The 22,695-nt window shown below is 41.1% G+C and overlaps 2 protein-coding genes across 4 annotated transcripts in view; one reads left to right on the top strand and one right to left on the bottom strand.

Annotated features, from left to right (window-relative positions):
- Nucleotides 1-85: 85 nt before the first annotated feature.
- On the top strand, nucleotides 86-16,975 carry BIRC7 (baculoviral IAP repeat containing 7). Its single transcript, XM_051632954.1, has 7 exons — nucleotides 86-135; nucleotides 10,635-11,163; nucleotides 12,834-12,933; nucleotides 13,053-13,134; nucleotides 13,234-13,276; nucleotides 15,366-15,437; nucleotides 15,908-16,975. The coding sequence occupies exons 2-7, from the start codon at nucleotides 10,644-10,646 to the stop codon at nucleotides 16,108-16,110; spliced, it is 1,020 nt and encodes a 339-aa protein (XP_051488914.1). The 5' UTR covers nucleotides 86-135; nucleotides 10,635-10,643; the 3' UTR covers nucleotides 16,111-16,975.
- A 2,059-nt stretch (nucleotides 16,976-19,034) lies between these two features.
- NKAIN4 (sodium/potassium transporting ATPase interacting 4) overlaps nucleotides 19,035-22,695 on the bottom strand; it is a 50,480-nt gene continuing 46,819 nt past the window's right edge. For 2 of the 3 annotated variants that reach the window (XM_051632958.1, XM_051632956.1), the window contains one exon: nucleotides 19,035-20,376. In XM_051632958.1, coding sequence (XP_051488918.1) covers nucleotides 20,363-20,376 — 14 coding nt within the window. In that variant the 3' untranslated portion in view covers nucleotides 19,035-20,362. Of the gene's footprint in view, nucleotides 20,377-20,842; nucleotides 20,927-22,695 lie in introns of all 3 variants that reach the window. The other variant, XR_007890968.1, reaches the window with a different exon arrangement.

Raw genomic sequence — 22,695 nt, forward strand, 5'->3', positions numbered from 1 at the left:
TCGTGGCTCCGAGCCCGCGGGGAGCCCGGGTTCCCCTCACACCAGCCCGCGGGCGGGGTCCATCCAGCCCTTGGCCCCGCTGGGATCCTCTGGCAGAGGCACAGGACCAGCCTGGCTGCAGCTGCTCACACCAAGGTGTTGTTTTGTTTTGTTTTTTTTTTTTTTTAAATCAGATTAATTCTTTTCATTTTCCTTCCAGCTGGTGTTTTGCAGAACCTGGGCAACATCTTGGCCCCCTTAGCACTTACATTGACTTCAACGGGGCCAAGAAGTGACCTAGTGGTTCTCAGGGAGTCTTGGCTCTTACCTGTGTGCCCTTCCAAGGGGTGGTGAGGAGATGAAGCAGTTTGCAGTGGAGCAAGCCACATGTGCTGCTTTATGCCAAAGTTGAATCTCACTACTTTTTAGGGAGGACGGGTTTAAGGAGAAATCAGATTAAGTTAAAATAACGCCCTTTTATTTCATAGAATCGTAGAATGGTTTGGGTTGGAAAGGACCTTACAAGATCATCCAGATCCAAACCTCCCTGCTGGTTCAGGGACACCTCCCACTACATCAGGTTGCTCCAAGCCCCATGCAACCTGCCCTTGAACTGTTCCAGGGATGGGGCTTCCACACCTTCCTTGGGCATTTATTTCTAGCATTTGAGGTCTACCTCATTAATGATTACATTTCTGTTACTTGTTTGTTTTGTTTTCTAAATGAGTGTCTAATGACCAGAACTGCTGCTACTTCTTAGTATTCAGGCCTCGCTTAGGATCCTTTGGTCAAGATACAGTGCGTAGGTGCTACACAAAACAAGACAGTTTATAACATATGATAGATATCAATCCTAATACAGAAACTCATGCGGCATTCTGCCCCAAATCTCTCTTGTGTAGGTTTCTTGACATAAAAATACATTTACAGTTTCTAGGTATGAGCAGTGTAAGAACATAATCGAGAGAAAGACCAATCAAAATCAGTCCTTCAGATGTGTATTATTGTGTTATTGGCCTGACGTAATAACTTGAGGCCCAAACTGGGTCTGGTACCAACTTAGAATCACAGAACCGTAGAATAGTAAAGGTTGGAAGGGACCTTAAAGACCATCAGGTTCCAACCCCCCTGCCACGAGCAGGGACACCTCCCACCAGACCAGGCTGCACAAGCCTCATCCAACCTGCCCTTGAACACCTCCAGGGAGGGGGCAGCCACAGCCTCCCTGGGCAACCTATTCCAGTGCCTTCCGACCCTCATGGTGAAGAATTTCTTCCTGATGTCTGACCTAAATCTCCCCTCTTTCAGTTTAAAACCATTACCCCTTGTCCTATCACTGCCCTCTCTGGTGAAAAGTCCCTCCCCAGCTTTCCTGGAGCCTCTTCAGGCACTGCAAGGTACTCTAAGGTCTCTCTGGGGCCTTCTCTTCTCCAGACTGAACAGCCCCAACTCCCTCAGCTTGTTTTCATAGCAGAGCTGCTCCAGCCCTTTGATCATCTTTGTGGCCCTTTATTGGACACTCTTTAGCAGCTCCATGTCTCTCCTGTGCTGGAAAGAGCCATGTGGAGCTTGTCTGCAGTCTTGTTACTGTGTTCACAAGTAGCTGGAGCTCTGAGCAAAGCAGTTAAGACTCTGACATACCAGACAGTAGTTCCACAATTTGCAGTCAGTTCCAGAATTTACGGTCTTACTTGAAACATCTCCATGCTTAATTTTGGGGATAGAAGTTGCAAATTCTAGTCCTCATGAAAGATACTAAACAATGCAATCACCCTTTCCTTCAGATGCAGTTAAAACCAGAGTCTTTTCTGTGTTCGCACTTGAAAATTGTTCATTTGTATTTGTATTTATTATTCTAATAAAACATCTAAAATGAACAGTTCACTTTTGTCCTGTTTCTGAAAGATAAGAAAGAAGGAATATTGCATTAATCCTCAGCACCTGGAGATGCATACCGTTCTTTCTTTGGCTTAGATAGCAAGTAAATTAGGCATGTTTTATCTTAATTTTGTTTGCCATAGAGCATAGCTATGGACAAAGTATGTCTGTGCTCTTGGGAGTCCCTGATGAGCTGGAAAGGCTGTCTAAAGAGCAATGCTTCAAGAAGAAATGTGAGAAAAAAGTGAGCAGCATGGCTAAAGAGAGGAATGTCTGCCTGGAAGGGAAAGGCTTGTCCTGGATGCCTGGGTGATGAGCACTGCTCAGAAGTCCATGTGATTGTGTATGTTCACTAGTCTGGATATAGCAACTGTGTGACTGTGAATCATCATAGCCATGAGTGTACGTAGGCAGGATGTTAGAGCTGTGTTTGCCTCAGCATCCCCAGGTACTGGGGGCTGCAGCTCTCAGGCTGTACCTGTGATATTAGATTTACAGACAGACCATGTCAAGCATGAATAGATAACACACACGTCGGTGCTGGAGTGGGAACATTTTTTTTTTTCCCTTTATTTTGCATAAGGAAAGCCTGAATTTTTGCTTCTTGCTGGTAACTTTAAGGATGATCTTGCCTATCTCTTGGCAAGTACACAAATCTTTTAGAAACAAAACCACTAGGACAAGAAGTCTCAGATGAAGCATATAGATAAGGGGCAATATTCATATTTTATTCAGGATGCTCTTGGAGTGTCACAGTGTAACCTGGAGGTAACAGAGGGTTTTGTTTGGTTTTAGCTTTGTTGAGAGAAACACAGTGGTATGTTTCAGTACAAGGAAGTTAAGGGTATCTTTCCTTCCTGACTTTCAGTCTCTGAAATCTCAGAAGACTTAATGTGTACATTAAATAAGACTTTTGTTTATTTTTAAATTTAGATTTGACAGGGATTTTGTGCAGCCCTATCTGCTGTGATGGGGGTGGGAGGAGGGGGTATAATCAAACACGGCCATGCTGGAATCATCTCCATCCTGCACCCTACACCCTTTTGGAATGTAACCAAAGCAAGGATCCAATGTTGATTTCCATTTTTTTATGGGGAAAAAATATAAAAGCAGACACACAGAGAAATAGTATCTGTTCTCATGTTTTTCATGTCACTGACACATTGTTTGTGAAAACATGGGAAGGGAAATTGTATTCAGAGAGTGTGGCCTGTGAACATCCATCATCTGACACCATCAACTCACATCCTGCTCTTTGCAAGGCAACTTCACTGAAAAGCTGCAGCAAGGAGCTCAGCTGGACAAGGACTGATCACAAGGACTCTCTGTGCCTCCCCTTTGATCTCCCTCATTGACAGCTCTTTGTTGCTGTTGTCATGTAGTTTCTATTCAATTGTAAGGTCAGGCTTTGCTTACTTAGTAAAATACAGTCACCCATTTTTCACTTCAGCTTTTTGCAGTGTCCTTCAGCTTGGTCTCTTGTCTTTCTTCCTCGTCTTTCAATCTTGCTATTGATTATTGATACAGGGACAAAATAAACCCATTCCAAGCCAATTTTCATGGAGGAAAACATGATTGCTACTGTGAATAGCTCCAGAATAGATCTTTCTGCCTGTCCCCCAAGCAGTATGCAGGCAGCTAGGCACATTTCTCTCTGCAATAAAAACACATTCCGAACTGTAGCAGGATTTAATTGGAAAATCAGATATTCCATATTCCCTGATGATTTTCCACCAATTAACAAGTGGGGTGAGCTCCATTAGACTCATAACAATGCCTGACAAATCCTTTCTTAAAGGTAATTAATGTCTGAATGGTGGAATGTACATTAGTCACAAGTTGATAGCAGTCTCTTCTGAAGAGCTGATAGTTTTACTTGTTAACAATTTGGAGTAGCAGTGCCACCCAGATGGGACATGACATCTCTTCTGTTTGTGGACCTCTTGCCAGGCTTTAAGTAGGGAGAGGAAATAGAGCACAAGTGTGAGGCTCCCCCATGTTGGAATCAGAAGGCATCAGGAAATTATTTGAGCCAGTGGGAGGGAGAGGCAGAAGGAGAAGCACAACTGATCTTTGAGGAATACTAATCAGAAAGGGAGGAAGGAAGATCATTCACATTTTGGTTTTGCCCTTTATTTTTTTTCCCTCATGATGTCTTGTGTTCACTGGCAAAGGCAAGGAGGGGTAGAAAACCAAATAAAGCAGCAAAAAAAATGAGCCTTGAAAAAGAAACTCTAATTTTTCAGCTCCAAGAGCAATTTAGAAAAATAAAAAAGAAACAGTTTTCTACAACCCACTATCTTTTAAAAAGCATCAAACAGTTTTCAACCCACTGTATCTTTTATAGCAGTAATATTTTTTTATGATAGGCTGGATGCTGAAATCAGGAAGTTATGAAACAATATGAAACATAGTAACGCCTTGTGGCAGAAACACTTCAATTTTCCCCATTCCAATGAATTGGCATGTTAGTTTGCCTTTCTTTCAAATCACAATAGGATTTTAAGGTCAGTTCCTCTATTGATTTGTTGAGGATCTGCTGTACTTTGCAAATTTGGCTTTTGGTATGTGCTGGGTTCTGTTCCTGTGGGCTGGTATATTAATAGCATTTGATTTTAAGCACTTTCATGAATCACGTAGCAAGCTACATTTAGCTCTTACTAACTACTGCAATACATAAAGTTGTGAGGGAATCAGGTGCTATGGTAGAAGGGACCAGAAGAAAGATTTAGAGGAGGAGACTGTAAGGTTTAGATCCTAAGGAAATCACTTCACAAAACATGTATCTGCTATTCACCTGTGCATTAGCTCTGGCAGTAAATATTTATAGTACATGTATTTACTTCATAACAATATTTTTTCAGGCTTCCTGAATTAACTATAGTTAGTTGATTATAAATTATTTGATAATTAATGATACTTAATTTATAACATGTTAGATTTTTATCTTCATTGTTGTTGAAAAATCTGGTGAGGAAAGTGCAGTGAGAGAAGCGCTGATAGGCAGAGACCCCTTTAGATGTGCACCAGTACTTGATAGGGTAAAAGAAAGAATCTTGAGCTGTATGAAAAAGCAAAGTTAGGTTCTGAGCTTTGCCATGAAGACTTCGTGCTTGTCTCTGGTGTGATCTGTCACTTTTCAGTGAGTCTTGTCATGATTCTCTGGGTTGGATCATGCTGCCTGTCCACAGTGGGTTTGCTTTATGCCTCAGAGATTTTACTGTTGCAGGAAACAGTGCCAGTGCTCTCTTCAGAGAGCAGCAGAGGGCAGGCGCTTTGCTGCAGGATGAGACCAGCTGGCCATTCAGCAGGAAGGAAGATGAAGGACAACAGAGAAGGAAGAGGCAGCCAGAAGAGAAAAAGCAAAGCCCTAAATGGGCAAACAGAAGGAGTCATCTGCCTCTATGGCTACAAATGTAATGATTTTGTCTACTCTGCTTCACTCTGTTAGGCAGTTGTATCACAAGAGCTACCTTTATTCTGAAAAATGGATCCTTGTCTTCACAGAGTGGTTAGCACTGGTTCTGAGCAAGCGGGAATAGGAATTATGCCAAAAATTTCCTTGATATCCAGCAGTCTTATGCAGTTACAGTGGCAAACTGTGGCACCTCTAGATGTGTTCCCAGCCTTCTTAGTTCTTCAGTAACGCCAGCTAATACCTTTTTTTCCCCTGTTATAAAGGATTCTTTCCTCAGAAATTTTAAACTTAATTTATTGATTAAATTGATGAAAATACAATAATCTTCCTTGAGCTAAATGCCACAGAACAGCTTCATCTGCTTACAGCCATGTAGAACCTCAAGTTTAGAGAAGCTGAACTCCACTGGAGTTTTTCCAGGAGCTCCAGTCACTTTTGAGCTATTTATCATGCTGTCTCCAGCTATACTCTGTCCCTTATATTTATTGTTTTCCTTTGAAATCAGACTGATATTAGCAAACATATATTTTATTAATTATGTTTACAATCCTTTCTTCTTAGAGTGTTTCAAATCCCTTTCTAATCTTGGTCTCTGGTTATGCTTGGAATGAGCTCAGCAATGTAGGAGTTACTGCATTTCTCATCCATGGGTGTGGTGATGGTGCTGTTATCACTGAGGTATCCTGGGCTCCTGGATGATGCTCACTGATTCCCACACGTGTTTGTTGTTAATTCGTTACACTTTTCATCTAAGAAGCCTTCAGAAGTTCAATAAGATATGTTAATCCTCTGATAAGGAACTAAAACACATAAAATTGCTTAAAAAATTAATATTAGTTGCACACAACACATTACTGAGTATATTATTTGCTTTCCAAATGGTGGCATGGTAAAATAAATCACCACCATTTGTCCATGGTGACTTATTTTTAATTTCTGTCTTCACAAGACTTCGTGTCACTTCCATCTACTCTTGCTATGATCATTTCACTTGGACCTTCTGAGATTTCCCTTGTTGGTGAAATGTTCCCCCCAAAATCCCGTGGGTGTATCCCCAGAGTAAACCAACCTTAAAGCTGTCTTTGACCTTGCTGGTCAAAGGGCTGGAGCTGCTCTGCTACGAGTACAGGCTGAGGGAGTTGAGGCTGTTCAGCCTGGAGAAGAGAAGGCCCCAGAGAGACCTTAGAGCACCTTCCAGTGCCTGAAGAGGCTCCAGGAAAGCTGGGGAGGGACTTTTCACCAGAGAGGGCAGTGATAGGACAAGGGGTAATGGTTTTAAACTGAAAGAGGGGAGATTTAGGTCAGACATCAGGAAGAAATTCTTCACCATGAGGGTAGGAAGGCACTGGAATAGGTTGCCCAGGGAAGCTGTGGCTGCCCCTTCCCTGGAGGTGTTCGAGGGCAGGTTGGATGAGGCTTGTGCAGCCTGGTCTGGTGGGAGGTGTCCCTGCTCATAGCAGGGAGTTTGGAACCTGATGATCTTTAAGGTCCCTTCCAACCACCACCATTCTATGGTTCTACGATTCTTAGCTATTAACTGGTGATTTGCTACAACCCGTCAGCAAAGCCCCCAAACAGCCTCTGCAAGAGGGATTGGGTTAGCTCTGTACCTTATAATTTTAGGATACATTGTACAAAAATCAATATAGACTTTAAAGAACAGGATCTGTGGAGCAGAAGAAAATGTACAATTGCATATAATTTCATTACAGACAAAAAACCCCAGCCAAACATTGGCTTGTTAGGAGGTTCTGTTAATGTCGTGTATGAGCACTGCCCTCTGCTGCTCAGGGATTTTCATTAACACATATTCAATTAGGAAAAAAAAAAAAGTTTCAACACTATTTGGCTTTTTTTGATTAAAATATTTATAGAGGCTTGCCAGTAAGAAAAGGACTCTGGATCTTTTTTCTTAAAAGAAGAATCCTAGTTTGTAATTTTTACAAGCATAAAACGTCTCTGCTCTTATGTTAACATAGAGAGCTTCTGTTTTGTCAAGCACAGAGTTTAGAATAAGTTGCTTGCATATTCTCAGGCAGAGAAGTGGTGAAGGAAAACACATTTTCAAACAATTGCACCTTTCAAAACCAGCCTTAAAATTCTTAATTCTAAACTGTGAGGCAAAGGCATAGAAGGATTTCTAATTGTGAAGATGCAATGGTAGCAAGAGTGTTCATTCCCAAAGGAAGGGCAGTGCAGTGTTCAAGCTGTCTTGAGTAAATTCTTGTTGCTGTTTACTTTTAATTTGATAGTACATTTTCTTAAAAATGGTAAGGTGCAAAATAGGTGCATGAGAGCAAGTTGAAAAGACACAGAAATACTGTTAATATAGAGTCACAGCACAACTGCAGGGGCTAAGTGGGCTGTTACCCTCTTGGTAGGCAACTGCTGTTGTGCCCATGTCTGACTTCCTACAGTGTATTTGACATTTGTCATAACTCACACCTGGCTCAGCTCTGTCATTATATCAACAGATTTTCATGGAAAAAAAAATCATGGCTGTAGAAGCAAAGATTCTGTAGTAAAATAGGAGGATTGTGAGCATTAGGCCATAGGAGTCAAGATGACTGGTGCTGTGCCAGGTTTTAACAAGATCACAAAGCTTGGCGGTTGTTGTTGTTGTTGTTGTTGTTATTGTTGTTATAATTATTATTATTATTATTATTATTATTATTATTATTATTATTATTATTATTATTATTATTATTATTATTATTATTATTATTATATTTTCACTCCCAGGGCCCCAACCAGTTATTTTCTGGGGGAATTTTGAGCTTTACTCTGTGCTTTTCTCTGGTGATTCCCACTTCAAAAAATGGCATTTGGATTGTTTAGCCAATAGAGTTTCAGCACAAAACCAACCAATCAGGGAAAACAAAGCATTAGAAATGGCCTCGGTGGCAGGTGGGATCACTGACACCTTAGAGGGGCTTCTGCTTCCTTGGGAAAGGCTTTGGTTTTGCCTGGAAGAGGAGTGAACAGCTCATGAAGTTGGGAAAGTCTTAGTTCTTGGAAGTGTTTCAGTGGGGTTTTTTTGCATATCTCAGGTAACTTTCTTTCTGTGTATTGGCTTTTTTTTGGTGTGTTTTGTCCTGTGTTTTTTTGATTGTTGTTGTTCCCCCTCAGTTTTTATTGTGCTAGTTGTTGCAATTTGTTGATGGCAGCTGTAGTGTTGCTTTGGAAGTGTGTTACTATGTAGATGTAAGTAGTGGGTTGTGGGAGTGGTGTTGTCACTATTTAAAATACCAGTTTGGTTTGGAGAGACTTGTTAGCCAACTTTATGTACCTGCTGCAGAGCATATAAACGTCTTTAATTCAGATAAACTATAATGATGGGTTTTTTTTTAATCAACAAAAGATAAACTTATTTGTTGTTTTATGTTGCATGTTTTATTTTAAAAATAACTTGATTCTATGGTTAAGCTTTTGGGTGGAAAAACTCTTTTTCTGTCTTTGTATTGTGCTGTGGAGCTTGCTCTGATGTGTACTTCCTAAGTGCAAGAAGACTTGGATAACTTGGTCACCTTCTAGGTGGAAAAGAGCATCTGCATAGCTGAAGAATAATGGCTTTTGTCCTGTTAGGCCCTGGGATGAGAGCAGTGCTGGTGTTGTGGAGCTGTGCCTGGTGAACAAGTCTCTCTCTTGCTTCTCTGTGTTCTGAGAGCTAAATCTGCTGTGCAGGCTGAAAAACTGTGTGCTCATAAATTTGTTGAGCTTGCAAATACTGCTGTGTCTCTGTGGTGAAGGGTTTTGTTTGGATTTTTTTTTCTTTCTGTATGGATTTCTCTTTATTCCAGGGACATAGTTCCTGAGTATCTATTCATTGCAATAAATAAGGCACAGTTTCTAAAACAAACTTACAGAGCCTTCCTTTCTATAACTCTGGATCCTGTGATTATAGAAGAAAGTCCTAGCTGCTAATCAACTTCCACTTCCTTGCTACCTTTTACAGTGAGAGGCATGTGGTTGAACAAGCTTGCTTTTACTTTCAAAATCTTATTAAAGGTGTACTACTTATGAAGCATAGCTTTGTTAACACTGAGTTCAGGCCTTGCAACTAAAATGCCCTTTAAGTTGTGGGGTTTTTTTGTTGTTTTGTTGTTGGTTTTTTTTTCTCCTAGTGTACTGCAGCACTAAACTAAGAGGAGTAGTACTCCAGAGATCTGTGTACCTATTCAGAAGTGCTCTGCAGCAGTTTTCTATTACCATAATAACTTTTTCTACCAGATTTGAAACACTGTATCTTCTTAAGTGTTTGTGTTTGTTTTTCTAACTTAATGTTTCCTGTGGGTCTGTTTACTTGATGCTTAGGTCTGATAACTAGTAGAAAGTCAGCACTTCCTTGGGATGAACTGACCTATTGAGTTAGGTGGTGAAGGGATTTTCAGGGCACTTAATTAAAAAAATTGATTTGGTTACACCTACCACTTAGTCACGTGTGTAGTGACTTTGCTCCAGAGGAATTCTTCTGAAAGTGATTAGTTAAATTGATCCTGATTCTTGGTTGTGTAATTGTGTGACCTTTTGCAAGTGAATTTGCCAGCCATATACAAAGTATCAGAAGCAGTATCTGAGTTGCAATTTATTGTGCTCATAGACGGGCTATTACCATAAGTAGGATGAGGGCTTGAGTAATTGGGCTCTCAACTTCTTAATGTCTTGCTCTTGCACAGAGCTACCATAGGCATAAAATGCCTATCCTTGATTTAAGGACACCTTCTTGTAAAAAATGGACCTAATTATTTTAGAGTGTGATCTGGAGAAGTTCTTTTTGATAGAGAATAGTCTATATAATCTCTGTTTAATTAGCATAATAAGGTTATGAAAAATCTGCTGTTATGCTGTATAGCATTTGGCTGTAACATGAACATTATTATGAGACACTGTTTGGGTGTGACTGTTCTCTGCTTTGTTATGGCATGCCTTCCTAAATCCCTCTACACATAGGGGAAAAAGCAGAGTCTTTCTAATGTTGATTTAAAGGCTGAGCAAAATGACTGGGGATTTATCAAACGGATCAGATGCTGAAAACTGACTTAGTTCAGTGAGGAAGGCAGTGCAGGAGCTGCCCTCCCCCTCTGCTCTCCATTCCCACAAGCATCTCTCCTGTAAACCACCCAGAAAACACTAGTGTCTTCCCTCCAGGCACTAGTGAGGGCTCAGCAAAAGTACAACAGCAAAGTACAGAAATGCCAGATCTCTGATTGGGCTGTAATTCCTAAACGAGCTCAGCTTTGTCAAGACCAGGAGCTTTCCCGAATATGCATGGGGGTGAGGGACAAATAACACAGGGTGAGTGCTGCCTGGCCTCGGGCATCCAGCTGACTGCTCTGGGTTCTCTCATCCTCTCTTTCAGAACGAGAGCATGGGGGACATGACAACAGCAGAGGAGACTGAGCTCAGGGCTGCTTACTGCCACTTGTTTGAATCCAGTATGAAGAGTGAAGCAAGAAGACTAAGGACTTTCTGGCAATGGCCAAGTACCTCACCTGTGTCTGCCCGGGATTTGGTCAAGGCTGGATTTTTCTTTGTGGGTCCAAGAGATGAAGTACAGTGTTTCTGCTGTGGTGGTGTCCTGAAGGACTGGGCACCTGGTGATTGTCCAGTAGCAGAGCACCTGAAGTTCTTTCCTTCCTGTAAATTCATTTGTGGTGAGGATGTTGGGAACCAAGAGATGCTTCCTCTTCAGGAAATCTCTGACACTGTGGATGGGCAGTTCCTCAGTCTTTTGCCAGGGATTGACAGTGAGGAGACAGCCCTGCCCGATGAGCCAGAATACCCAGACATGGTAACGGAGGAGATGAGACTGACTACATTTCAGAACTGGCCACAGTACACTGACATGCATCCTGAGCAGCTGGCCAGAGCAGGATTCTTTTACACTGGTAGGTATTTCAGGGGAATGTTTTTAACTCTTATTTAAGTGAACTCTTGAAGGTGTCACCATGTTTTATTGCTTGTACAAATACCTGCAAGTATGCATAGGGGAGTCAGAAATCACATCCTTCCTTCTGCTTGTACTGTTTCACTTGGTGCTTGTGCAGATTCACTTCTAAACTAACTCCTGATCGGCTGCTGAAAGTCCACTAGGAAGTCAATTCCCTTAGCAGCAGCAGTGTAAAAATTGGCCTGTTTTAAATGGGTGTTTTACTGGCAGAAAAGATCCATTGGGCCTATTACCTGCACTTCTAAAAGGACTTCAGAGACTTACTTGGCATGTCATGTTTTGCATAAACTCTGTCTTGTGCTGGAGCCTTCTCAAAAAAAATACCCAACAAAACAAATCTTCCAAATGAAGTCATCTATTCATTTTGTATTTGCATATCAAACAGGAGACCTGGAAGGAAGTGATTTGCAGGGTCCATAAACTAAATCTCCCTTAACAGAAACAAACCTGTGCATCTTGAATGCCTCATGCTCTCATTGTTGAAATAAAACTGAATGAGCCCTTTCTGCTTATTTAAGGTGAATGACACACACAGGAAAGTCTCTGTAAATAGTTGACTTTCTTGGTTTTAGCTTGAGTTAGAGGAAGTGACTGGTTAGTCACTCTGCTTCTTCAAGATTCTTTCACTCAAACTGTGTAGCCTGAATTTTGCTGCAAATCCAGTTAATAATAAGAATCTTTACCTGTCTACTTGGAGTGCAGTTGCCAGGGCCAAACAGCACATACCTGGATGGGAGAGCATTATAGACATCTTAGCTTATCTGCTGCTTTTGTCTTTTTATTAATTTTTAAGATACAAGAAAGACAAACATGGCCAGGAACACAGAATAAACCATAAAGCAGCATCTGCAGCTAAAATGATGAATGTTTTGTGTTGGTTGTTACTTGTAGAGCAGCTGCTTGAGATCCCAGCAGAGATTTATTTTAGGGACTCAGGCAGCAGCAGCCTGACATGGCACTCCCCTGTTGTCACTTGAGCAGGAGACCCCCAGAACTGAGCTAAACAGCACCTTGACACAGGAGTGTTGGAAGATCTTGTATGTGACCCAAATTGACAGCCTTTACAGACATTGTTTCATTGCCCTTGGGCAGGGCATTTTTAGGCAGTTATTCTTAAATGGGCTTAGCTTTAATTTTCCTCCTTCTGACTTCTGTCAAGAGAAGCACAGCAGCAGGATGGGAAACCTGGAACCATGTTGTACAAATTCTTATGCCCATAAGACAGAAGCTGTGTACACCACCAGGCTGTGCCTGCTGCTGATTATGGCTGATTATAGTTAGGAAACAAAGTATGCTTATAGATATAATTAATTCCAGCTTTACTCTAAATACAGGCAAGTGGGGGTTGAGCTATGGTGCTCGCATGCATGATGCCTGTTAGCTTGTGACCCAGCTCTGGAATCATCTTGACTAGCTGCAGCTCTGGGAGTTCCAACTCTCATCAGGTTCCCTGCCCCTATGCAACTTGCACAGTGTTAGTAAATCATCATGTGCTCAGCTGCTCAGTCTGGATGCCTCTGTTTTGTGCTGACTCTCCTCAGGTTCTCATTTTTGGCTACTAGAGCATACAGGGTTTCAGAAGTCAAATAATTTCCTCATCTTTTTCAGGACAAGGTGATGTAGTGAGGTGTTTTTACTGTGATGGAGGTGTGAGGAATTGGTCATTTGGAGACGATCCTTGGAGGGAACATGCCAAATGGTATCCGGGGTAAGTCTTAGTTGACAAATGTCCCTTGTAGCAAGACCAAAGGTCATGTTGTTCAACTACTACTGTTACTTTGACTTGAGCGATTCTGCACTAATGTATTTAAATCTCTCTGCTTATAGGTGTGAATTTTTACTGCAGTCAAGGGGGAGAGAATTTGTTAGCAGTGTCCAGGATTCCTTTTCTAGCACCACATTATCTCCAGTGAGTGGTGAATATTTTGTGTGTAGTGGATGGGAGTTTTGGGAAAGAGGGAGTTTGAACACGTGCTTCTCTTTTGTGACTCTTCTCTGACATTTTCAGAGAGATTCCTGGGATCAGACTGAAGATACCTTTGCTTTCCAAGGTTAGTGCTACAATTACATGATATTTTGTCTTCCCTTGAAAGTGGTGTAGTCTTACTAATTCTACCCCATCCCAGCTGTTATGCATTCTGTAGACATGGTGTTTCACAGATGTTTTGATATTCTAAGAGCTGTTTCACTTCATTTTTAGGAAATGGGCTCTAGCACAAGAAGCAAAATTGTTTGCTCTTAGAGACATGGAGCTAGTCTGGTTATTCATGTGACATTTGAGTGCTTGCTTTGACTTGTCCCATGCTCTTGATGTTGTCTGTCTGTAGGGTCTTTCAGACTACAGCACTTCAAACATACTTGGTAGCAGACAAGAGAATAGCTAATGAGTCTAGTTGTTCATCAAAGTGTTGATCCTGGGGATCTATTCCCATTCATCAGTTACTTCTGGAAGTTTGAGTGAGTGAGATTTGGCACCCATAACTGTAGAAAACTGTTTTGTCATTCTCTTGAAGAGTCTATCAGATAGGATGAGTTTAAGAAATATAAGCCTTTGAACAGGCTGCCAGCTGAATTTCCTGATTCTGTCTTTACTGATGAATGGTTGAGCTAGATTTTGAAGTAGCAGAGACTTCAATTGGGATGTTCTACTTGATCTTCATGAAAGCAGTTTTGAGACTTCTGTTCTGGGATGTGACTGAGGCCAAACATGGGAGAATTTTGATTAATATTGTAGAATAAACAATCCAAAATTAGTCTCTGGGCTTTTATGAAATTGATTTTGATGACTGTCTTGTGAATTATGATTGGAAGTAAAAACTAAATCTAGATGTTCATCTAGCTATATGGATAGCATGAGGAATGTCCTAGGATATATTAAGGCCATTTAATATAAAATGGCTTCAGAGAGTGGTGTAATTCTTGCCAAAATTCTGCCCTTTTGGTAAAGTGTTTGCTGCTTTACAGGTCCTCTGAGGAGTTGGGAATTGCAGGCCCTTACTTTCTGGGATCAGCTTACCCTAGTGCAGAATGTCCTGCAGGAGGGCTTTGACCCCACCTGGGTAGCTGACCTGGTAGAGAATAGATACATGCTGAATGGGACTTTTTACCTTACTGAGCTTGAACTCGGCTTTGAGCTGCATCTGCCAGACTGGAGAGAGAGCAGCAGTGCAGAGGGCAGCAGAGGTATGCCTGACTGCACACCCACTCTCTGGGTGGGTGTTTAACCTCTTATTCACTTTGTCTTGAGCACTGTTGTCAGCATCTTGTGGGTCTGCCTTCTCTCTTCCTTGCCTGGAATTAAAAGTAATGTACCCAATCCTGCCTTTCTTTGGGAGGCTGAGGAATAAGATTCTGCTTTAAAGAAAGGTGAAAGATCTGTGATTACTGAGGTATCAGCAGCTACATCTGGTTGAAATACACAGTGGTGCAGATATCCTTGATATTTTCTGCTGCCCTTAGACCTGCAGTAGCAGACAGCTGCACCACATGGAGGCTTGTGCACAAATTCCCATCTGATGCAGACAGAAGTAGTTTTCTCAAGCAAGGCTTCTAGAATGGATGAGTACTCCAAGCCTATTTAAAATGGAATCAATTACTTGATCAATAATTTGATAGACATAGTTCTTGTTTGTTTGGATGATATATACTCTCCCTGGCTTGTCTATGTCTGTCTTGTATTACCTGTTTTATGGAGTCTATTTTTTTCAAGTTAAGTTTATTTGAAGATGCAGTTCCACACAGGCTTTCTCTGGTAGCAAGCCTGCTTTCCAAAACTCCTGTCTCCATATCATGATCTGCTATCTCTTTAGCTAAGGCAAAAAACCCCAACAAACAAAAGTGTAATTAAATAGTAGCACAGAGGCAGGAGTGAGCAGCTGATGGCTCCTGATAGATACAGCAGTTTTTCTGAGGAGACAAGATGTGAGCAAGTCTTGGTAAAGAGGTTAGCATATATGGTGACAAAAGCACCACAGAGAACATCAGCTTCACTAGGCTCAGTGTGTGAATTTAACAATGGAGTAAAAAGCTGTTTGACATAAGGCTCCTGAAACCCAGGATACTTCAACTTTTTTAGCAGCACTGTCTGAAGAGGGAGGAAGGGGGCAGCATTTAATGCCATCTTCTTTCCTGATTATACAGATGCTGATCAGAGAGAGACTGAACCATCAAATTCAAGAGAAGAAATGCAATCTGTGGAACAAAAGGAATCAGGTGCACTGGGCTGGCAGTAGTTGTGAAATTGACCCTAGGCATAACTGGGATGGTTTTTTGTAGTAATGGTATTAGTGGTCACTGTATTCTTAATTTTGAAGAGACATGTGCTAGGTTGAATGGTAACTGAACACAGAGACCCTTTTCCAGGAATTAGTTTCACTATGAAGCAGACTTATACCAAAAATTAGTTTCTCAGGTTAATGTACATATTTTAGTAAAATGATGTTAATCTCCTTTCCCTGCTCAGTCCAGTGTGTGTAGATGTGCTGAACTTTGTGTAGATAAGCCAGGATCTGTAATAGCTGTAGTTTTTCTGCTTAAATGAAGCCTGAGAGATCCATTTGCCATCTTCACAGTCTCTGAACAAAATGATGAGCAAGTTGCAGTGTGATTCCTAAAATGACAAGCCTGGCACTCTGGAGCTGTTAAAATACTAAGTTTGAGCTTCTTATTTTTTTCTTGTAAAGATGAGTCTCCGATGAGCACAGAAGAACAGCTCCGACGCCTCCAAGAGGAAAGGATGTGCAAAGTGTGCATGGACAGAGACGTGTCTGTTGTGTTTGTGCCTTGTGGCCACCTGGTTGCTTGTGGAGAATGTGCCCTCAATTTGAGATTGTGTCCTATCTGCAGAGCAGTCATCCGGGGAAGTGTGAGGACATTCATGTCTTGAACCATGTGCCCAAGGGGAAGGAAAAATCTATGCAAGTAATTTATAACAGCAGCAGAAGAAAACAAATAAATAGTTTGATACTGGAGCAATCTTATTTGCAGGGCAGCTTAGCATAAGTGTAAAAACTTCCTGAATGTGCCTCCTATGCACAGTGTTTCTAGTAAGAGTTGCTGCTCTGTGGTACTCTTGCTGATCTTACTGTAGGACTGCTCCAGAAATGCTCTGCTGGTTTCTTTTGTCCTCCAAAAAGAGGCTTCTGTTGACAGAAATTCTTCTTTTCCAAATTCTTGCATTCTCAAATGACTCCCTGCTCTATGTTGAAATCAAGGGTTGTTTTCAGACTGTGTCTGGTTCTTCCTCTCACTTAGCAGCTGTTCAGAGATGATTCTGCTATGTTTGGCTTCCTTCAGTAAGTCCAAGTCAGAATAAGAGTATTTATATCAAATGCATTCTGCTGAGACTAGAACACTCAGCAGCACTAATGTGTGGAGGAAGGGTTTGGCTTTTTCTTGAGCTCTTTGCTGTCTTCCACCCTGCACCTCTCTTTGACTTTTCAACAACCGATGGCAAATTTCAGTAATATTCAAATTTACATAACTAGGTGAATATTCTGGCCTCTTGTGGACTTTCCAACCTCTTTACTCTTGGCTGACCTCCCTAGACAGAAGGTGACAGGCTCATTGATGGTCAGGGTCATAGATGATCTTATGGAAGCTTCTTACAGAGGCTCTTCCTTGGCTGTTGGATACAACCCTACCAGAAGATAACTGTGGAAACTTACCTTTTCAGAACTTCTGTTTGCTGGCTAAACTGATCATTCTTATTTTTAATCAAACATTCTATCATGTAGCAAAAAAATCTTTGTCCATAATGCAGCTTGTTAACTGCAGGAGAAAGGAAGTATGTTTTGTTTTGTTTTTTAAATTAAGTGTTATTTCACATTAAATAAAACATTTGTTTATTAGAGGTGTGAGTATCTGATTCTAGTACAATGCCTTACTGGGAGAGGGAGTGTGGTGGTGTCCCAAGATATTTGAGTGGCAGCAGGCTGTGGATATTTTGAACTTCAGTCCTTTGGTACTACATGGGCATGAGTGAGAGAAGCCACTGATCTTGCCATCCATTAGCTCCTCCGGGTTCAGGTTATCATTTGTTATTTTTGCCTCTGTAAGTAACAGCAAAATACTTAGCTTAAGCAGATGTGTTAATTTGAGAAGGGAAAATGGAACCAGCCCAGCTGGAGTAGTGTTATTTCCTCCTAAGCTTTAGCTTAGTGTGGCTGGAACCTTGCATAAGCATCAACAGGACTACAAGGCTGTGAATATACCGGGTATTTCTGGGGCATCTTATTTAACACTTTGAAAACTGTGACTTTTCCACATCTGAAAGGGTGGAGCTGTTTCTTTTCTTTTCGATGGGAAGAAGACCTTTCAGAAACCAGGTACACGTTGTGTTTTGCTGAGCAGTATCTGGCATGATGCCTATCCCCAACAGAGGGCACTCCCAACCTGGTGATAAGGGAACCCACTGCAGTAAAACCTGCAGCTGCTCCTTACTTCTACAGGACGTTGGAGATGCACACGTGTTGGAGCCCCTGCCCTAACAGAACAGGATCACTGCACGACCTTGTAGTACTTGATGTAGGTCTAGCACAGGAAGATGAAGAAGGGTTATCAGCATGAAGGATGTGAATCATGAATGCTAGTGATAACTGAATGAGGTAACTGTGTGGAACATGATCCTTGGTAGCTTGTCTGATTTTCTTTCTTCTCAGGCTGTTTGTTTGATTTATGTCAGTCATCAATACTATTATAAGCTTCCCTAAATCTTTATTTTACTTCTATTAAAAGATACTTAAGTATCTGTGTTCATCACAATGTAGGCTGGTAGTTACAGAGGTACAAGTTACACTTGTATTTTTTTGTTGTTGATCTTTACTGGTGTGTATCACAATTGAGACAGGCCATTTAGTACACAATTTGATGCTTAGTCTCCTTAGAGTACTTGGCAAGTAGTTTTAATCGGTTTACTTGGTAATGTGGTGTCAAGGCTTGGTCAGTTTGAGATGTACAGTGTTAAAAAAACCTGCACACTTCAAAAAAAAGTTCCTTCTGACTTCATACTGCCATCTAGAAAAATTCCTTCCTGCAACTACTAATGACATGTTTCAGCTGTTCAAAGCTGAAGCTGTGCTTTCTCCACCATCTGTGCTGAATTTTTGTTGCACTCAAACAGGGATGGACAGTATTTCTCTGAGGAGAAGAAATCTTATTAATCCAAAAAGTGTAAAGTCAGTGTTTTCAGAGGAAAAGAGAGATGAATTTCAAAAGCCCCAGATAAATGAAGTCTTCCATGGAACAGTCTTGTTAACTAGAGGATATGTATTCTTCCTGCTCCTTCGGGGAACATCAGGTGGTAAAGTAGGAAAGAGTGTAATCTGGAAATGAACTGAAGAGGAGGTGGAGAAAGTATTAAGTGACTGTGTAAGCACAGAGCTCTGCAGGCTGTTGAAATGGTGTTCATAGCTTGTGTTTCACTCATATTTTAACTTGGTAGTAGGACAGCATTGGCTAATAAGGGATGTAGTTATGCTTTGTCAGGTAGAGCTGTTTTAAAAATGGCTGAGCTTTTTCTTCCTCAAAAGACAGAACTCTTGTCAGATCAGCAACTGGCAGCTGTCTGTTCTGCTCAGCCACAAATTGTGGCTTCCACTGGCTAAAAGGAGAGACATCCAGAGAAGACAATGTTTTTACTTGCAGCTGCACCTCATCATAATTCAGGATCTCAAGTTGCAATGGGTATTTGGAATGGAAATTGCACATCAACAAAAAATGTTGTCTTAGTGCTTTTGGGTTTATAGAAGAGGATTTTGCTGCTAGTTTTTTGCTTTAGAATGGGACAAAGAAAGGTGCATCATTCTGCCATTGACTTAGCACTTAGTGTTTTTATTTCTTTTAATTCTTCCCTCACAGTTCCCTTCCCTAGCATGGCTTCTGGCTTGAGTCTTCTGAAAGAATTATTCAGAAATGCCAATTAATGTCAACCAGATCAGGCAAGACAAAACAATTAAAATAACACTTGGAAGGTACCAGCCAAAGAACTCCATGGATGACAAGTGCTCCTTCTCTGCTTGACACAATGTGCTGGGAGAAGTAGCTAACAAAACTGACAGTTGTTTGTTGTTGTTTGTTTTTTTTTTTATTAATTGCTGCAGCTCATTAATGCAACTTAATTACACTTATATTCCCCCTTTCCTTCATCCCATTCCCTTCCCTTAAAATTAACTTGTCACAAAACCCCCCTTCCATCAGAATGTTGCCAGGCTTGTGCCTGGAATAAGCTCAGTGAAGCAGACAGGCACAAAACCATCAGTAGGTTGTGAAGAACTAGGCGTTTTCCAGTGTCCTGGATCAGGTTTCAGCTGTATATATGACTACTGGTGTAAAGTTAATGTAAATGGGCAAATCCAGAGTAAGCTACAGCTATTCTGGGAATGGCTTGGCATGTTGAAATGGGGCTAAACTCTGTGCTGAGTGAAGATTTGGTACTTGTACTAGTCTGTAGCCACTCAGCATTGCAGGATTGAGTCACAGAACATTGAAATCCAGGACAAATGCCTATTGCTAAGGCTCTGATTGCCTAAAGAGAACACAATGAGGAAGGAAGTCCTGGATGGGCAGGGGGAAGTAGGGAAGAGCTCTCATCTATAACTTAAAAAGAAAAAAAAAAAAGCCTAGATAACTGAAATGTAAATAGCCCCCACCTAGTTCTACACAGGTAGGGAGGAGATGAAGTTGTGTTAGGGGATTTAGGCCCTTCAGAACAAGGGAAAGGAGAAGGAAAAAAAAAATAACTACTACAAAAGGTCTGAAATGTCCCAGGGTGTTATGCAATGCTTCCTTCTTTACAGATCCATGGCACAAGGAAGCAGCTCTGACTTCAACTGTATCTCTTGAGAGAGGCTCTTGGTGAACTTGTTCTGCCTGAGGTCTTCAGGCCTGTGCTGTTTATTGGCTGGTACCACCAGGCTACAGTAGGAATGGTTCATCAGGGCACTTGGAGAATTAAAAACCAGCCACATGACCATCCTTCAATGTACATTCATTGCATTTGAGAAGAAGACAAGGAACAAAAAGTGGAATGGAGTTTACCATCCTGCATTTCCTCTGCCAAAGATCGAGGCCACAGGGGATTTTTTCCTGCAGCACCGTTGAAGGTGGAGTGCAAGGTTTATCCATCCTCTGGCTCCTTTTTATTTATGCAGGCCTGTAGAGAGGGGGGAAAAAAGAGAAGACATTAGTGTGGAGCAGGTACTGAGGTACTTAAGAGAACAAAAATTGTGTGGAAATAATGAGAGCAAAATGGTTGTGGTTTTTCCCTGTTTTGGTTTTTAAAATGATTGACTACAGATGAAGAACAGGATTGAGAACTCAGAGGTGATGTGGTTAAGTAGTCTTCAAGTCTGGAAAGAATGTTATGCACGTACCAGACCTGAATAGTCTGTAGTTAGACTAAGGAGTAGGTACAAGCCAAAGTGTTAGATCTACATATCTTCAGCACTTGGAGCTGCAAAAAAACCCTTTAGTTAGGAATTTTAAAAGCTAGGGGTCATCTCTAAAGTAGCTTCTTGAAATTGCAGTGATGTTCTTCTTGAGTAGACACAGCAGTATAAGCAGATCTACTTTTGTAGCCAGCAGTAAAAATGAGTGAATCTTTTCAGCTGAAACATCACCTCTTAAATATGTGGCTTCAGGCTGATCAAAACAGTTTGCAAATTCCTGTTGGTATTCAGCAAATTGTTTGGGAAAAAGTCTACCTAGAAAGAAAAGCAGAAACATTTTGGGTTTTTTGTTGTTTTTCTTTCATCAAAATGAAATGGGCTTTTTTTCCTGTTCAAGTACACATTTCCTTTGAGATATTCTAGTCATCAACCAGAGTTTGAAACAAGTGGGGGAAGGCAATACTAAATGAGCTTAGTTTCCTTCCTCCTTTCCCCAGTGTTTCAATCTGTATTGATTGGGTTTTTTTAACTGAAGATTGTTATCTGTGTACTTGTACCAGTCAGTTGAGCTAATGAAGAACCTGCTTTCAACCTACAAGTGGATGACTGCTCCATGAGATCTAGTCCTTTACAGCTGCATGCTCACAGCTGCCTCATGCCTATGGCCAGCAGACAGCCTGCCCCACAAAAGAATATATTAGGGGCATTAAAGTGAGCAATCACCAACTGGAGCCTTGGATAATTCCATTAACCAATACCTCCTTTTGCTGCCCTGTCAATGTTGAAGTCTATCATCTGATAAAAGTCAACCTTATTTTACTCTGTGGCCCTTTCCATGGGTAGATCTGAGGAAAACAGTCAGTGAAATCTGGCTACAAACTAAAATAAAATTAAAGCTCTTCAGCCATAAAGGTAATGTAGTGCTTGGTGCTGGACCAGAGTGAGTGATTTGGATCTCTTTTACTTAAGCTTGTGACTTTAAACAGGAACTGTCACAACCCACTACCCTGGTGTCAATGGAATGTAGAACAGAAGCAGTCATGGAACCTGAAATAAAAAAACCCTATTTATAGAATTTCATTGTTACTGTGTGAGTGTTGGAGGTGCTAATTAAGATGAAGCACATTTAAATCCTGCCTTTGTAAGCAGCAGTATGAAACTGGTTGACTATTTTTTTTGTTCTTGTTTTAGCTTTTTTTAAAAAAGAAAAATAATACCTGGCTGTTGATAACTAGTGAGGTTTTTCTCTAAGTGGAGACTTGCAGGTGTTGTCCAGGAGATCAGTAGATTACCATGATTAAGCTGGGAAATAACTGGATTGTGATCTGGAAGTACCTATTATCACCAATAGGTTGAGATGTTTTTTACCTCCTAGTAGGAGGCAAAGGTACTTAAGATTTTTCAGTGCAGTGAAAGGAAGCTGAAGGCCAGAAAGGGGAATGTACATTTTGAGCACTGAATTTAGCAGCTGAAAACTACTGAAGTAGGCTGCCAAGGTATGCAGCAGTCTTAATATCTTTGAACCATGATTGCATATTTAAGTTGTCTAACTCATGGGCTGTGTACTTGATCTAGAGGTTACAGGGGTTGCTCATCAGTTAAGCTATGCTCATCAGCCAGTGGATTGTTCTGTGGGTCCTTCAGATATATGAAAATTCAGGAGTTTTGAGAGTTGAAGAAAAACTAGGGAAAAATGCAAACCAGGACAAGGGAAAGGGCACATTAGAAAAAAGTGTGATCTCATCAGGAAAGGCAAGATAACACCTGAGTGAATAGGATAATTCTATTAGGGAATGAAGGAAAGTAATCCTGTTAAAGTTGTGGCAACTGGACAAAGGCATTATCAGCAGAGCAGCTGACTGCTGTCAGTGGGGTGACACACTCCTAAAATGAAAGTTTATGGTTACAATGAGGTTCAAGTCAGTAGTTATAGAACAGATTTGATTCCATTCGGCATTTCCTTCAACAAAAACTCTGGCATTGTTAGGAACAAAGGTTTTGTTCCTTCTCTCACTACCATTCATATATGTGGAGGAAAGGCTGAAATAAATAGGAATTGCTATTTGGTGACTGCTGTAAAATGC

This window comes from Apus apus, chromosome 15 (genome assembly GCF_020740795.1).
Source record: "Apus apus isolate bApuApu2 chromosome 15, bApuApu2.pri.cur, whole genome shotgun sequence".
NCBI lineage: Eukaryota > Metazoa > Chordata > Aves > Apodiformes > Apodidae > Apus > Apus apus.